Source organism: Tympanuchus pallidicinctus, unplaced genomic scaffold (assembly GCF_026119805.1).
Source record: "Tympanuchus pallidicinctus isolate F22 unplaced genomic scaffold, pur_lepc_1.0 scaffold9, whole genome shotgun sequence".
NCBI lineage: Eukaryota > Metazoa > Chordata > Aves > Galliformes > Phasianidae > Tympanuchus > Tympanuchus pallidicinctus.
In genome coordinates this window covers 4,624,732-4,640,712 of record NW_026294813.1, presented here as the reverse complement: position 1 = coordinate 4,640,712, position 15,981 = coordinate 4,624,732, and the positions used below count along the sequence as shown (strand labels likewise).

Genomic DNA, 15,981 nt, shown 5'->3' with positions numbered 1-15,981 from the left:
AATTTTTTTAAATGCTTCTGCTTCTTAGAGCTTGGAAGTTGCTTATGCTTAACTTGTAGCCTGTTATGACGATAAATGTGAAAGGTTGCTACCTCTGGTTTCAAATTTTGTTTCAATGTTCAGTGTCACAAACAATTGTGCTTCACTACTACTTTGATTGCTAAGATCATATGGGTGTTTTAATTTTAGTAAAAGAGCATGAGTAAATGCCTAGCTGTATCTATATGCCAAATACTGCATTTATTGTATTTAACTGTTTTTAAGTACATGACATAAAACCTATTTCAAAGACCAGTCATGACAGAAGTTAACAAAGCCAGAGGTTGAAGGAGGGAAGATTAATATGCAAGTGTCTATAAACTGACACAGTTTAATTACAGGTTTTAGTATTTAGTATAATTATATAGTTCTTTTCACTTTCATAGTTAAAATGTGAGCTAATTTATCTGCATGACACCCCTCTAAAGCATGTAAGTAATATTTATCCCCAGTTTATAAGTAGGGAAAGGGATTTGCCCTCGGTACCAAGCTGTGTTGCAGAGATGACATTCAGACTGCCTGGCTCTGGGCCTCCTTTGGTCAAAGCCTTGAGGTGGCTGTCCAGGGCCATGCTGCTTCTGGAGTCAAGCTGCTGCCTTGGGACCAGACATTCAGAGCTTTGCACTCCTTGCCAGTTACTGTTAGTACAGCTTTTATCAGCATCGAAGGCAGTGCCCCCTGAAATTCCGTTGCTTGTTTAAACAGTTTCTCCTCTCCTGGCCTGGTCTCCTGTCTTCAGAAGAGAAGTTGCAGTTTGGAAAGTCTGTTGTTCAAAAGGGATATGTGTGTGAGCAGAAGAAAGGCTCAGTTAGTGATTGTTCACCTTACTGCATATTAACACAAGAGTCTCAGAAAAATCTGGTTGAGAGACATGGAGATAGTAGTCTGCGGGCCCGAAAGCCAGCAATGTGAGCAGTGAGGGCAAAGGATTCCCTGGCAGTGATGGCAGGATGCATAGATCAATAGCGGTTAGGGGATGACCTGCAGGAGAGGAGGGAGCTCTGTGGAGAAGGACCCCAGTTCAAAAAAGACAAGGGATCCAGCAGTCCAGAGAAGGGCTGCAAAGATGATTAAGGGCCTGGACTATCTCCAGTATGAGCAAAGGCTGACTAACCTGGGTTTGTTTAGCCTGGAGAAAGGAAAAGGAAAGAGGATCTGATAAATGTTTGTAAGTATCTGAAGGGAGGTGGGAGGCAAGTGGATGAGGCCAGTCTCTTCTCGGTGCTGTGCAGCAACAGGATAAGGAGAAATTACTTGAAATCTGAATATTGGAAGTTTCATACTAACACACAGAAGAACTTCTTTATGGTAAGGGTGATGGAGCACTGCAACAGGTTGCCCAGAGACTGAGTATCTTCACAAAGGTACTCAAGACCCAGCAGGATACATGCATATGTGACCTACTGTAGGGTACCTGCTTTAGCAGGGAGTTGGACTCGATGATCTCCTGAGGTCCCTTCAAACCCTTCTGATTCTGTGATTCTGACTGGGTCTGGGCTCGCCCCGGTTGTGCACACTATCTCCATGCCTTGTTAGCCTGGGCTGCTGATGATGGCTGCCAGTGGTTTGGAAGGGTCAGTGAACCTTGGTACCCTTGCTGGTACCAGTTAAACGTGCGCTGACATTTCATTATACAGCCTGACTTTAAAAATCCTTATCATACTTATTGTAGCCTTGTCTTGAGGAAAGCAGAAAGTGACTATAGTACTGAATTGAATACTGTCTTAAAGTTCAGGCTCCAGTGCGACAACTTCAGCTTTTACGGTAGTCTAACCCAGTGGCATAAAAAATAGTGCTGGTGTAAGTGTAATACAATGGAAGTAAGTCCCCAGTAAAAGTATATTTGGGATCCTGCTGGAAGAAAGGGCCTGGGTGGGAGCGCAGCCGTGGGCCTGGGCAGCAGGCACCCTGGTTGCTGGGGAGGAGCCCTGTTGTTAAAGCATCTGTGGTAGGCTGCAATGAAATGTAACCTTGCAGCACATGCTGACTGATGAGCTTCTGATAAAATGTAAACAGCTATGGAAAGAATTTTTTTTTTTTTTCTCTAAGTAGGGAAGCTTAGCTGAGGAATCTTGAGCTATTTTTAATACAATTTAAAAGTAGCTATACCAAAACTGTTTAAAGACAAATCTCTGCTCAACTAAAGGATACATATGTTTTGTATATCAGTGTTTTTATTTAATTCAATTTCACAGATCTTTTTCTCTGCATTTTAGAGCAATGAAATATTTAAGCTGTTTGCAAAGTGATACTACAGACCTGGGTCTGTGCAGCAGCCACACTGCTCATTCTCCTGTGACTTGATTTCACTTTTTATCTCAGTCTTTAGAACTGAAGACTTACCAGCAAGTGTTTCATGTTGCTGACTGAACTGAAAGCCCAATGAAACTAGAACAGTAAAATGTAGGCACTCACAGAAGTTCTTAATTTTTTGTTTTATTGTCCTGTTTTGGGCTTGTTTTCTGTCGTCTGAGGTACTCTTATGTTTCCTGTGGAAGGCACGAGAATTCTTTCACATCTTCAAAGATGCAATTTCTTATTAATCCAAGTACACATTTATAAGGACAGCAGTGCTGCATTCCTAGTTATGGGTTCTGAAGTTGGAGGCAATTTAGGAAGTTGCTGAGACAAAAGATTTTTCTAATACTCTCAGCAGCTAGAAGACAGCACATCCCTCTGACCTTTTAAATCTTTCTGTTGTGTTTTCATTGAATAAAGATCCTACCATTCACTACAACTGCTGGAAAGCTTCACCTGCGTGGCACAGCTGCAAATGTGAAATGAAGGCTTAAATCAATAGAATCAATGTTTAATTCATGTTCATCTGAAGGGTTATAGATGGCTGTATGTTTTGAGTTCTCAGGACTTTTTGAAAGTGAGCTTTTACAAATCTGGCTGTGTAATTTTCACTTCCTCCAACATTCTTCTTGTAGCATTGGCGACAGAGGTATCACGGAATGCAATTTAAAGGTGGTAGATTGCATAACGTGATTTAGTTTCTAACATCTTAAAAGCCAGCAGGGGCAGAAATTCCACAGTAGTGACAAGCTCAACATGAAAATGTCTAGTTGAGTCTTGGGCAGCTTAAAATACTTTGTATCTGGTACAGTGATACACTACCTTGACAGTCTAGATAAGTACACTTCAAATTTATCACTTTAAATACCTTTTAAAAAATACCCAGTGGAAGTATGGGTTAATTCAGAAATATGTAGATTTCTCAATGATGGAAGAACTTGTTTTAGTTAAATCTTTAGCCTTCAGAAAAGGCCACCAGTGGAAAATCATTTATCTCAACTGTAAAATTTGTGTTAGAACAACCTTTGGCCAAAGTGCATCCTGATGTAAATTGCAGTTGTTACAGTTTGCACTAGTCTAATTCACTGAAATTCACTCTATCTGATAACACTGTGTGCAGTAAAATTCTCATTCAGAAGCATGAGCATTAAAGTATTTTTATGCTGGATGTGCCTTCAGTGCTTTAAGACTTTGGATTAATTGGGGATTTTTTTTGTTCTTTGTTTAGCTTTGCAGAGTCATCACAGCTCAGAGACACTGAGATGATTACTTTCCTCATGTTCATCAGTAGCAGTGCTCACTAGTAGTCACTTAAACATGAGTAAGATTGCAGAAGATACAGGAATTGCACGTGTTTTGGGGAGAGTGGTTTTAATGGTGCAGTAGTAGAAATGCTACGCAAAGTGTAATTTTCTTTGTAAAAGCTTCCAGTATACCTACTGAGATGAGAGGAAAAACCTCATTTTTATTTTAATGTTTTATTATAAAATACTGTTTATATAAATAGCATTTGATAGGCTATCATTTCTTTCCCACTAAGTGCTTAAGACTATTGAGGAGATATTTCAAAATCTATTTTAAAGAATGCTTAGATTGAAGCCAGGATGTTCAAAACAGGAAAAAACACGAATCCATAAACCTTTGCAATACTTCTCTCCTTTGGACTCATGAACCTTTCATCTTTATCTACAACATAATTTCTTTTCTTGCTGTTTGCAGGTGCTCCTGACCCAACAGCAGGTGCTAGCATAGATGATGAAAACTGCTGGCATTTGGATGAGGAACAGGTCCAAGAACAAGTTAAACTCTTCCTCTCACAGGGTGGATACCATGGATCAGGGAAGCAGCTTAACTTGCTTTTTGCAAAGGTGTGTTGAATTAAAGTCTTAAAGTTCCCCTTCTTTCTCTCCTCTTATTCCTCTAGCCAGACTGTACTTGTTAGTGTCTTACTCCAAATTCTGTTCTTCTAAATATAAAGCCCTAAGAATGTGATGATAAGTTAATCATGAGCTGTTGAACAGCCATGGGCCACAGTCTCATGTCTCAAAATCAAGTTAAGGATATGAAGTAACATTTCAACAATTTGTATCTTTGTTGTTATCTTCTTTCCCTACCTTAAAATGTTGGAGAAACCTGTAGAAATGATAGTTTTGCATCATGTTGCATAATACACGTGTAGATTACTTGTGGAAGAAGCATTTGCAGAATTGCATGGAGTACTGAAATCAAGTAGTTAAAAATGGGAAAGAAGACTATTGTTTCCACTTAAGAATGTCACTTTGTATATATTAATTTTATTATTGAACAGCGGTGGAATGTTTAACAGTGAAATGCTGTCTGTACTGTGTGGAACTTTTTTTCAAGTTTGTATTAAAAGGCTCATTTCCTAGGTGCGAGAGATGCTTAAGATGAGAGATTCAAATGGAGCTCGCATGTTGACGTTGATAACGGAGCAGTTCATGGCTGACCCTCGTCTGGCACTTTGGAGACAACAAGGAACTACAATGACTGACAAGTATAGGCAGCTCTGGGATGAACTGGGTAAATACACAGACTTCAAAATCATCTGCTGTTCATATGTACAGTGAAACAATTATGTGTTCGGGGGTGGAGGGAAGCTGTTGTGGTCCTAGGTAAAAGAAGTTAGTTTTATGCAGCTTTGCTTGTTCAGTTAGGGTTGGGTGAAGTTGAATTTCTGATCTACTGTATGAGACGGGAGGCATGGTATGAGATAATTATGATTGCAACACGTAGTAAGAAAATAACTTGAGAATCTAAAGAAATGAAGCAAGAAGTGAAAATACAACTGAGGGTAGGTATATAAACCAGTGATTAACTGGATAGGTTAAGGAAGACATCACTTCAAAAGTAGAGAGAAAGAGAAGCCAAAAGGAGGAGATTTATTAAGAATATGAGAAGACTACAACAAAGGAAGGAAGTCCGTTATGTAGTTGGGAAGGACGTCACGTAATTGAGGGCTGAAACAGTTAACACTGCTCTACAGAAAAGGTCGGTTATGACCAGATATGCGACCTGTACATCAAAGAGAGGAATGCAGGCTGATACGGATAATGAATACTTAAACTAGTAAAATCTGAAGGCACTTAAAAGGCACTCAAAATGGTTACAGAAACTTGCTGATGCAATTTTGAAGTCTTTGTAACAGCTTGAGAAGTTCTCAAAGTATAAGAATTTGTGGTAGGGAAGGAAAACTAGAAACAGTTTGAAGGTAGATGTCACCAAGATTGTAAAGGAAGATAAGCAAGTGGGAAAGAAATACTTAGTAACTACCAGCGTTGTATTTTGGACATAAGGAGGAACTTTTTCTCTCAGAGAGTGGTCAGGCACTGGAATGGCTGCCCAGAGAGGTGGTGCAGTCATCATTCCTGGCAGTGTTCAAGAGGAGTCTGGACGACGTGCTGCGTGATATGGTTTAGTGCCAGTGGTGGCAGTGGTGATGAGGAGACGGTTGGACTGGATGATCTTGTAGGTCGTTTCCAACCTTGTGATTCTATGATTCTATGATTCATTGAGTGTAAGGTAATGGAACAAACTGTTATCAAGTGGGTATTATAGACATGTAAAATATAACAGTGATAAATGACCTGGATTTTTTTAAATGATAGTATTCTGATTTGTTTATCTAAAAGATAATTCACTGAGCATGTGAAAAGATTAACATGGTATATCTTAGCTACAGTAAGATTATGTTGCTGTCTTGGAGACTTTCTGAAAGCAAGTTGAAGATGCATAGGGAAGATGAAATTGCTTTGTGGTTTACGGAAATTTTAGTAGTTACCTGTGCTTTCACTGAATCTGTGAAGAACTTCAGGTTGACTTGGAGGAGCCTGTCTTGAGATGCATTCTGACCAATATAGCTATTTCTGACTTACATGGTATGAAAGATGCATATATATAAAAACTTACAAACAATGCCTCATGAGTCTATATGTAAACATTGTGGAGAACGGAGCCAGAACTCATAATGGTTTACGTATGTTTAGGGGATGCAAAACCGAGCTAAATGAAGTAAGATGAAGTACAAGTAAATTAAAGTAAGAATAATTACTTCTTTTAGAAGGGAAAAGTCAATGTAACTTTTCCTTCTTGTAAAGGTTAAAAATGACCATGATTGATTTCGTGTTGTCTAGTGGATCTGGGACTAGATAAAATATTAGCATAAGTAATATTCACTCTAAATGAAGCATTAGGCTAATAAAGACTGGCTTGTCTAGCTGAGATTATAGATTTCTGTAGTGAAAAATCTTATTTATCGTAGCAGGTAAAATTTTACTAGAGTGAGTTTTGATATAACACTTATCCAGTTTGGAGACCTGTGACTAGTGGTGTTCCCCAGGGTCAGTGCTGGGTCCAATCTTGTTCAGTGTCTTCGTTGACAACCTTGATGAGGGGATAGTGATCACCCTAAGCAAGAGTGATAGAAAACTGGGAGGAGTGGCTGACACACACGAAGGCTGTGCAAGACCCAGACAGACTGGAGAGCTGGACAGCAAGAAACCAGATGAGATTCAACAAAAACGAATGTCAAAAGAGTCTTGCACATGGGAAGGAATAACCACAAGTATCAGTACAGTCTGGGACAAGACCTGCTGGAGAGGAGCTCTGTGGAGAAGGATGTGGGGATCTTGGTGGATGACAGGTTGGGCAGGAGCCAGCTGTATGTCCTGGTGGCTGAGAAGGCCAGTAGGATCCTGGTGTGCTTTAGAAGGAGCATGGCCAGCAGGTCAAGGGAGGTGATCCTTTCCCTCTACTCTGCCCTGGTCAGGTCTCCCCTGGAGAGAGTATCCAGTTCTGGGCTCCCCAGTACAAAAAAGACAGGGATCTGCTGGAAAGAGTCTAGCAGATAGCCATGGAGATGATAAAGAGCCTAGAGCATCCCCTATGAGGAAAGGCTGGATGACCTGGGTCTGTTCAGCCTTGAGAAAAGAAGACTGGGAAGGGATCTTATTAATGTCTATAAATATCTTAAGTGTGGGAGTCAAAGGGGCATGGCCAACCTCTTTCCGGTGGTTGTGGGGACAGGACAAAGGGAAACAGCCATAAACTGGAGTGTAGGAATTTCTGCTCCAATATGTGAAGGATCTTCTTCACAGTGAGGTGACGGAGCACTGGAACAGGCTGCCCAGGGGAATCATGGATTCTCCTTCTCTGGAGATGTTCAAGACCCACCTACACGCCTACCTGTGCAGCCTGCTGTAGGGAGCCTGCTTTGCAGGGGGTTGAACTTCCAGAAGTCCCTTCCAACCCCTACAGTTCTATGACTGTGATAACTACCTTGCCTTAAGTGTAATAACCATTGTAGCATGGCATTTTTATGAAGCTTTGGGAATAGTGCTTTTTGCCAACATGTGTTTAACTGGACATAAATGTCACAAAAATCATATCCCATCATGCTGAGGACTGGAGATTCTCATGCTTCATTGCATATGTGAATTGAGCTGGTAGGTGGTGGAAAGACAGAATTGAGCTCTCCATCTGTTACCTGTAGCATTCTTAACACATACTGCCAGTAAAAGGTTTTGTTAAATTTTCTTAGCAGCTCCTTGTTAATTCAGTGTCATATTGTGATCATCTTCTTGATAAAACCTATCTGAAGGTGGAGGAAGTGGAATCTCTCGCAGCATCAAATAATATTTTAAATTAACGTAATTGATTAGTTTACCTCTATTTGATCAGAATTACAGTTGCCACTCGCAGAAAACCACTGTGCAACCTTCAGCTTCATCACTACTTCAGCTGCTATATTTGTTATCTGAGGTAGGCTCTGGTGTTTCAGTCCTCCGCTGCTCTGTCTCCTCTGATGGTATCAAAGTATTTTGGTCCTGAGAGAGATTTTCTGTAACCAATATTTCATCCATATCAGGTGCATAGTTGGCTAAGGCAGAACACAACTTGGTTCTTTTACTTCCAGCTTGTTTTCACATTGATGAATTTTCCAGGTCATCCCCACTCTGGCAGAATCCCTTCCACTGGTAGTGCTGACCAGGTTCCATGGAAGTTGCTCTTAACTGTATGAATCTCTCCAACTGGACTCCTATCTTGTGTGAAAAGTGCAAGCTGCTCGCGTGTTTTTTGTTAAGATCTCACCTTGAGTTTCATTATAGTTAGACATGTCCTCTATTCTAGATGAAGCATGCGTCACTTTAAAAATAAATAAATAAATATATGTGAAAGAGGCTTTAAGGCAAGCTGGAATCATAGTAGCAAACTACAGAAGAAGCAGCAGGATGTCTGTGGAGACTGATAGTTCTGGTAGTAGCATGGAGAACTTGGCTATCAATGTATTTTAAAATGTTTGTTTCCTGTCTTGTTCTCATCTTCTTGGCTGTCAGGGAACTAAAATAACAAAATAGAAAGGGTGGGATAGGCCTTTGAATACTTCACTTACTGTATTATCTGTTCACAGTACTCTGAGAGCGTTGAACATGTATGGCTTTTATTAAAAAAAAGTTATTTATGAACTCACTTATTTTGCAGGTGAGTAGCAATTTAGCATGGTATTTAATGGAAGACTTTAGGACATGTGAAGTATGTAAATATAGGCTCTGCTTAATAAAGGCTTGCTTGCATGCTCTGGGATGCCATCTGCCATCCACTAGGCTTATGGCTACTTTGTCAGTTCCATCTTGGCATAGGCTTTTAAGCATACCTAAATAACTTCAGCTTTACTCCTTTACTGTGTCACTTGAGCCTTTCATTAGAACTTAACTGATGCTTCCTGCTTGCCACTGAGCATTGGCAAGGGTACTGGAAGGGCACACAAGTCCCTGATCAGCTTCTACTGGAGTTTATGGTAAATTGCACTGACTTCATTAGAAGTCAGATTGGGCTTGAGTGTTCAGAGGTGCTGATTTAAATAAGTTGATTAAAAGTAAATACTTTGCCTCTAAGTGGGAGCTTGGCAATTTTCTAATGCAATTCAGAAAGCAATCATTCAAAAGACTCCAGTTAACTAACTAGTTGTTTGTAGGGCTTTTTTTGTTGTTTTTCTTAAAGCCTTCAGATCAAGAGGAAGAATGCAACTCAGCTGATTTCCCGTTGTATGTCAAAGAAAGGGTTAAGCTAAGTACTACTTAGGGTGGTATTGTCAAGGTCAAGATTACAGGCTGAGGTTATAAGCCTTCCTCGTATACTTTTCATGCTAGAACGTAAATATGACTTCAGTGATGCACTGCTGAACACTTCCAACTTGCCACAGTAATGTGAATACGCTTTCCAGATTTTAAAGCTGAGCTGGATTTCTTCATGTTGTTGCTGTTTAAATGGTGTTTTGTTTCAGTAAGTAAATTCCACATGCTGATCTTTAGGCATTTAACTCTCAGTGACCATGGTGGAAGACTTCAGTGTATCAGAATGATTAATTGTCTGAAGCCCTTGTATTGCCTTTTTAATTAAATTGTGTTGATAAAATAGAGGAAAGTGGAAGTGCACAGTGAGTATCTGCTGATGCCCGTTGAACTGAGATCTCTGATTTCAAGGAAAGGTCAGGTAAGCTTTGTACTCTAGAGGAAGAGTTGTATAACGAAGGAAAAAACTGGTGCTTGAAATCTTACTATAGCAGTAATTCTATAATATTTATCCATCAAAATTAACTAAAAGTTGCTCGTGGTCTACAAAGAGGGGAATATTACCTCAATAAAAGGGGAGAATTTGACTTTGTGCCCCAGCGCAGGGATTGTGAGGGCTGCAAAGCTCTGCTTTGGAATTAATGTTGAGCGCTGCTAGATGCCAGACGTGAAGAGGCTGAGTTTTGTCGGCAAGTGGGATCTGCAAGTTAATTGGTGTTTTCTGTTGGCTTCTGGCTGTGAAATGAAATTGGAAGCCCTTTAGCCACTTGGATAGTACAGGACCTGAATACAAATGTCACATGTCACCATCAGGGCCCACTGTGAAACAATAGTGTTCCCACTCGAACAGTGCACCATTACAGATCATTTAAAGATGGGAATTGCATTTAAACTGAAAGACCCATTTGCCTTTTACTGCAATTTAAATGTCTTCTTAGCAAAAGCTAAGTGACAAATTAAATGAAAAAAGTGCCCACATCTTTAAAGCTGTAATGCAAAACAACCTTTTATTGCTTCTCATGTGCCATGAATGAATCATTATACTTGACAACCCTAAACCAAGCCATAATTGGAGCAGCTACTGTTATCAAAGTGGAGCTTGCTTGTGACAGCTTAATAAAGCTGAAACTGTTAAATTAAATCCCAGATGCTTAATCTGATGAAAGCAGTCAAGTAGAAAAATCTAAGACAAGTGTCTACTACTTGGTGGAGTGATGGAGCCCAACAGCTTGTCAACACGTAGATTACAGGATCAGATTTTTTTTTGTGTACTACCACTTTCATTGTTGCCTGCCTTTCCTGTGAAGAAACTTCACATAATTTGCATGTTTTGAAACAAACATTTCCAGCAGATTACCTCCATTTTGATATTTAAGAGCAGTTTAAGGAGGAGGGAAGTTGTTCAAAGACAATCTCTGTATGGAACAGAAAGATGATGGCTTTTTCATAGGGAAGCTCCAGAGAGCTCTTGCAATGCAGGGCTGCGAATAATGGTCAGATGTGTTCTGGGTTTTTGTCCTGCTTATCTTGATCTTGTTTGGTTCTTTTATTTGGCAAAATTGAGGAGAACTAAAATGGCATTCCATCTATCCAACTGGATGCTCTCTACTCTAACGCTTCAGAACTTGTTAGTTCTGAAGTTTCAGGGTATGAACTTCTCCCAGTATTCCCATGAGCTTCATTTGTGGCATCAAGCTTTCCTTGGTGACCATTTCACTTCCCTTTCTGCTAGGCATGCAGAGTGGATTGTTCCTGTAAAGATATTTCCTGAAATGAAAAGCATGTATTTGCCCTAGCAGGTCTAGTATTCTTCATTATACCAAATTTCTCTTAAAGCACTTAAAGCTAATGTGGGCTACCTCTTAAGTGCTGTGACATCCTGGTGATCTGGTTTGAGTTCGTTTGCTGATATTTTGACAGTTTTCTGGATTAATGGCACATTTTCACGCTAAACTTTAGAACTAAAATATCATTTTACAAGGTCGCATCACACAAAAATACTGCAATGTACTTCCTGAAGGATGATGCATAACATTTTATTAGTTCACTTTGCTCTACATTTAAAACATAATTCTAGATGTTGAATATATGTAAAGAATCACTATAGATTAATTAAGAAAGATTTAATTACCATTTTTCCTCAAGCAAGCTAGTGATTGAGTTAAATAAGGCTTTTTGATTTGAAAACTGCTCTAAATTTTTCTGATACAAGCTTACATTAGTCTCTAAAAATAGCAAGTTAAATTCTTTCAACCCTAAATGGAGCTATTCTCAATCCATATTTCTGTCTCAGGTATTCCTTCCCTTTCCAATTAGAGAGACAGACAAACTTGTGCAAATGAGACACGCCACCTGTCTTAAACAAATTATTTCTGCTTAGCACTTAAAGGGAGGGGGGAGAAAGGCACAAAAGCAGTTGAAATCGTTGCTGGTATGCCACTAGAGAAATTCCTTCTTGATGCTAGATCTGGTGGTGACTTCAGAGCTGTCATAAAAGGAATCACTGAAGTTACAAATTCATTGCAGTGTTTCTGCTCTAACACCATTTTTTATTAAACTTCGTACTTCATGCATTCCTGGTGTAGTATCAACTCTGCAGCAGAAATATGGACTTTTTCTTATAATTTCTGGTATTTCCAAAGTGATATGGCAAGAATGTAATTTTCAAATTTTAGTGTCAGATGTATGTCAGTATTTACATGATTCCCGCTCCTTTGGAAAATAACTCCAAAATTTCCTAGTTCAGGTAAAGCAATTTCATGAATCACATTTTTGGCCTTGAAGTGAAAGCTGTTGGAACGCCTGTGTTTCAAAGGTGCTGAGATGCATCGTGCTTTGCTCAATTGCGAGGCTCAGGTGGAGTGATGTCATAGATATTTGTGTCTGTGTAGGCTGTCCTTGCTTAACTGATAATCCTTTGATCCCTGTTGATTTTTTTTTGGTCTTAGCTGCCATGGTGCAACTGCTGTATAGTTAGAAAATGTGCATGAACTGAAGGCACACATAAGGTTGTGTTGCTCTTTCACAGAATACGCTGTTAATATATGTCACTGCATTGAAATGATTTATGCTATTGGAGGCTCTAAATTAACAGTATTTCTGAGTTATCAACACAAGGTGCTTCTGCTGCTCTGTGGCCTGAGTTATGGATGACAACTTAAAGAAGTGGCTGTCACAGCCCTAGAGTGTCTCAATTGTTGCTGTCACCTTCATTTCCATGGTGAAGGAAGCCAGGCCACCTTTCTGCAGAGATGTGTTCTGTCCACCTCTTCTGAGGTGATTTCCTTCCTCCTTCATTATCAATAGTAGAATATTGGCTCCTGTCATAATGATATTAAAAATGAGGGTGTATGTGGCTGTAGTGTCCATGAGGCTGTAGTACAACAGCAGGTGTGAGCTGTTTTCAAAGAAGGTATTTTTTCCTGTGTTAAAGCTGCATTTACCAATTCGACGAAGAATGCTAAAGTCATTCAAGTGTGCAAGCATAGCTTTAAGGTTTTATTTTTAATGCACATAAATTGTGGGTTTCCTTGTGGTTGAGTTGGATGGAAAGCACTTTCTTGCAATAGAAGCCAAATTTCTTCAAGTACCCACTTTAAAGCAGTTTTTAAAGTTTTTATTCCTAAGCTGTTGAACTGATTTACTCAAAATATTCATTAAAAAGGAAAGAAAAAAAGTTGGAGCTGGTACACACTGCTGCCCTATATATGAAATCGTGACTTTCAAAATAAACGTCAGAGTTGTACTATGGTCTTAAACATGCATAAACATTTTTTTTCCACCTTTTCTCTTTATTTTTCATACCTCTGTAGTATTAAGCAGTCAAATTATTTTCTGCTACAACTTCTAGTAAATATGAGAGATAAGGGGAAGTGGTAGATCTGTGGATTGAAGGAGCCTTCACTAACTTCTTGGAGCTTTCCTGCAGTCCAGCAGTCTAACCATGTGTTATTTTCCAGTTTTCTTTTGAATGGATAATGGGAAGATACCTGGAAAACTGGAAGATCATTTGAAGTGAGAGATAAAACAATCTTAGTTATTATCTTGTGTCTGTCAAAACACAACAAAGGATATAAAGAGACCTAAACAGACTAGAAACTGGATAGTGAAGACACTTAACAAATAAAGGTAGCTGGAAATTTTAAGTGAAGCTGGACAAATTTTAAAAAAGATTATGTTACAATTTGAGTGAGGATACCTTTCAGTGGAGCAGCTCACCAGTAACTATGATGGATTCTTGTACTGGAAAATTTTTAAAATGCAAGGATGTTCCTTTGTAAAAGCTATTGCTTTTGATAAGGAAACTGAAAATAGCCCAGAAATCTTAGACTGTGAAAGAATTCAGACTAGGTTGTCAGAATGTATTCTTCTTGCCATTTATAGTTGCCTATTCAGGTTCTGTAAGCGCAGTAATGGTAATCATGTATTTTTTGACCTTTCCCACTATGTGATAGACTGTCTGTGTTTTGGTTTTTTTGAGGGATGAAAGGCATTTCCCTCCTTTTATGGGTATCTTGTTCCTCTCAAACTTCACAGTTTTGTATGAGAGAAATTCATCCATCAATTGAAATGAAGGTGGGGTAATGCTTTAATAGTTAGTAGACACATCAACTTTTTTTTCTGAAAATTGTGAGTATCTGAAAATAAGATGACTGCTGAGAATGAATTACTAGTTAAATATCTGGTAAAATAGCTAGTCGCTGCTTTGGATGGAGTGCTTTTGTTCACCAGCTGATTGTAAATGTTGGTAATGATTAAAAAAAATGCAAAGAACCTTTTCAAGATGTTAATGAAATAGTATATTTCTGCTATTTGTGCTACTTGTGCTAATGTTAGCAATACTTTCACCATAAAATGATTGTGAGCCAGTGAATAAACTGTTTTGTCAGTATTAGAGAAGTTGATCAATGTGGGGTACTTTAAGTGCCTAGAGGGGCACATAATTGACGTATGACAGATACCTAAATGCTTTCTTAAGCATATTGTAATGTGAAGCAAATTTCAGTTCTTCTGAGTAAGCATTTGGACAAACGGATGGATGTCTGTTACAGCAGTTTGAAACAACAACAACAAAAAGCATAGTCCACAACAAAGTGCTCAAGTGAGATGACAGATACTTAATGCTGGTTCCTGTTTCCATTGTGTGGAAGTTGAAGCATAGGAAGACTGCAGTGGTTATTAGTTGACAAACATAGATCAGAGCATGTAATAGATGATAGTTTAGAATAAAATTTCATAATGCAAATGTCCATTTTAGCATGTGTGCAAATATGTGTGATTTTAACCTTTGGAGCAGCAGTATGCAGTAAAAGGGAAAGCAAAACTTAAGGAACTAGTTTTATTTTATTTCATTTTTGTCCTACACTCCCTCTAATGCAGAATTGGAGTTTAGTGCAGTGATTCTCTGTTGTCATCCATGCTGCAGGTAATCTATTGCGTTAATCAGCCAGCTTCTGTGAAATGCATGGGGAGTGATTATACTATCTTAAACAATACAGTCAACGTGAAGCACATGTCAAGACCAATACATCAAAGTTTAATTCAGTAATAGAATGAATTAGAGCAAAATGAAACATTCTGTTCTCCAAGAAATACAACACCCACAGCAAGCCTTTTTTTTCCTGAAGGCTGAGTAGGGAGACCACAGTGCGTTAAGGGATTGTTTTTATGAATAAAATTGCAACTTGGATCCAGCTGAACACTGCTAGTACTTTTTCTTGGGATTCTTATCAGGGACAGCACAGCTCTGAAGTGCTTTGCCTATCTTCACTATTTCATAAAAGCAACTGTTTAATTGGAGTGTTATCTAGTGAGACTCCTGATTATGCTCTGTTCTAAGGGAGATCTCTTCATGACTGGAGGAGGGAGGCGGCTTTACCAGTCATTCTGAAGGCACTTGTCTTTCTTGTTGAGAAGCAGTAGATAGCATCTGCCACCTTCTTTGACATTTCCAAGTGGCTGTCCCACTGAAAGTGTGTATGTAAAAACCTGATGTAAACCACTTTTAAATCTTTTGCTAATACTTGCATTATAAAGGGGTCATAGGTTCTGTCTCCTATTACTGTTTCTATTCTGGCACTGCCAGTGCTGGAAGATGATGTTTTTGTAACTGAGCTGATGAGATTCGAGTAGGGCAAGTGTACAGCAAGTCCTGAAACTGAGTTGTAGGTTGCACAATGGGATTGATCTTGATTACCTTGCTCCATTTCCTCTGAAATAATAAAATGCTACTAACTTGGAAAGGTGGGGGTTTTTAGTTTTAGAGAAACAGATATACAGCAATAGAGAAAGCAAGGAAATTTTGAATTAGATTTGCATCTATTTTCTGTATTTTTCTATTTGCACATGGATGTATTTCTGTATATTTTCAATTCAAAAATACGTGTATTGATCTTAATGATATTAAGATTATACATTAAGATTAGTTAAACTACAGCTCTGACAAGACAGAGTAATATTTCTAGGAAAAACAGATTTCCTGGGAGTCAGTCACACAAAATTGTCTGCTGGATCTTCGCTCGTGCTCAGTGCCTTAGCCCATCCTAAAACTGTTTTC

At 39.0% G+C, this 15,981-nt stretch overlaps 3 protein-coding genes across 6 annotated transcripts in view; 2 read left to right on the top strand and 1 right to left on the bottom strand.

Annotated features, from left to right (window-relative positions):
* Positions 1-15,981, top strand: part of NDUFAF2 (NADH:ubiquinone oxidoreductase complex assembly factor 2) — a 354,445-nt gene that overhangs the window by 190,990 nt on the left and 147,474 nt on the right. The gene's annotated exons all lie outside the window — the stretch shown is intronic.
* Positions 1-15,981, bottom strand: part of LOC128074290 (uncharacterized) — a 497,996-nt gene that overhangs the window by 344,114 nt on the left and 137,901 nt on the right. The window lies entirely within an intron of this gene.
* Positions 1-15,981, top strand: part of ZSWIM6 (zinc finger SWIM-type containing 6) — a 112,712-nt gene that overhangs the window by 65,415 nt on the left and 31,316 nt on the right. For all 4 annotated transcript variants that reach the window (XM_052670404.1, XM_052670405.1, XM_052670406.1 and 1 more), the window contains exons 3-4: positions 4,057-4,205; positions 4,728-4,878. In XM_052670404.1, the coding sequence (XP_052526364.1) occupies positions 4,057-4,205; positions 4,728-4,878 (300 nt within the window). The remainder of the gene's footprint in view (positions 1-4,056; positions 4,206-4,727; positions 4,879-15,981) is intronic.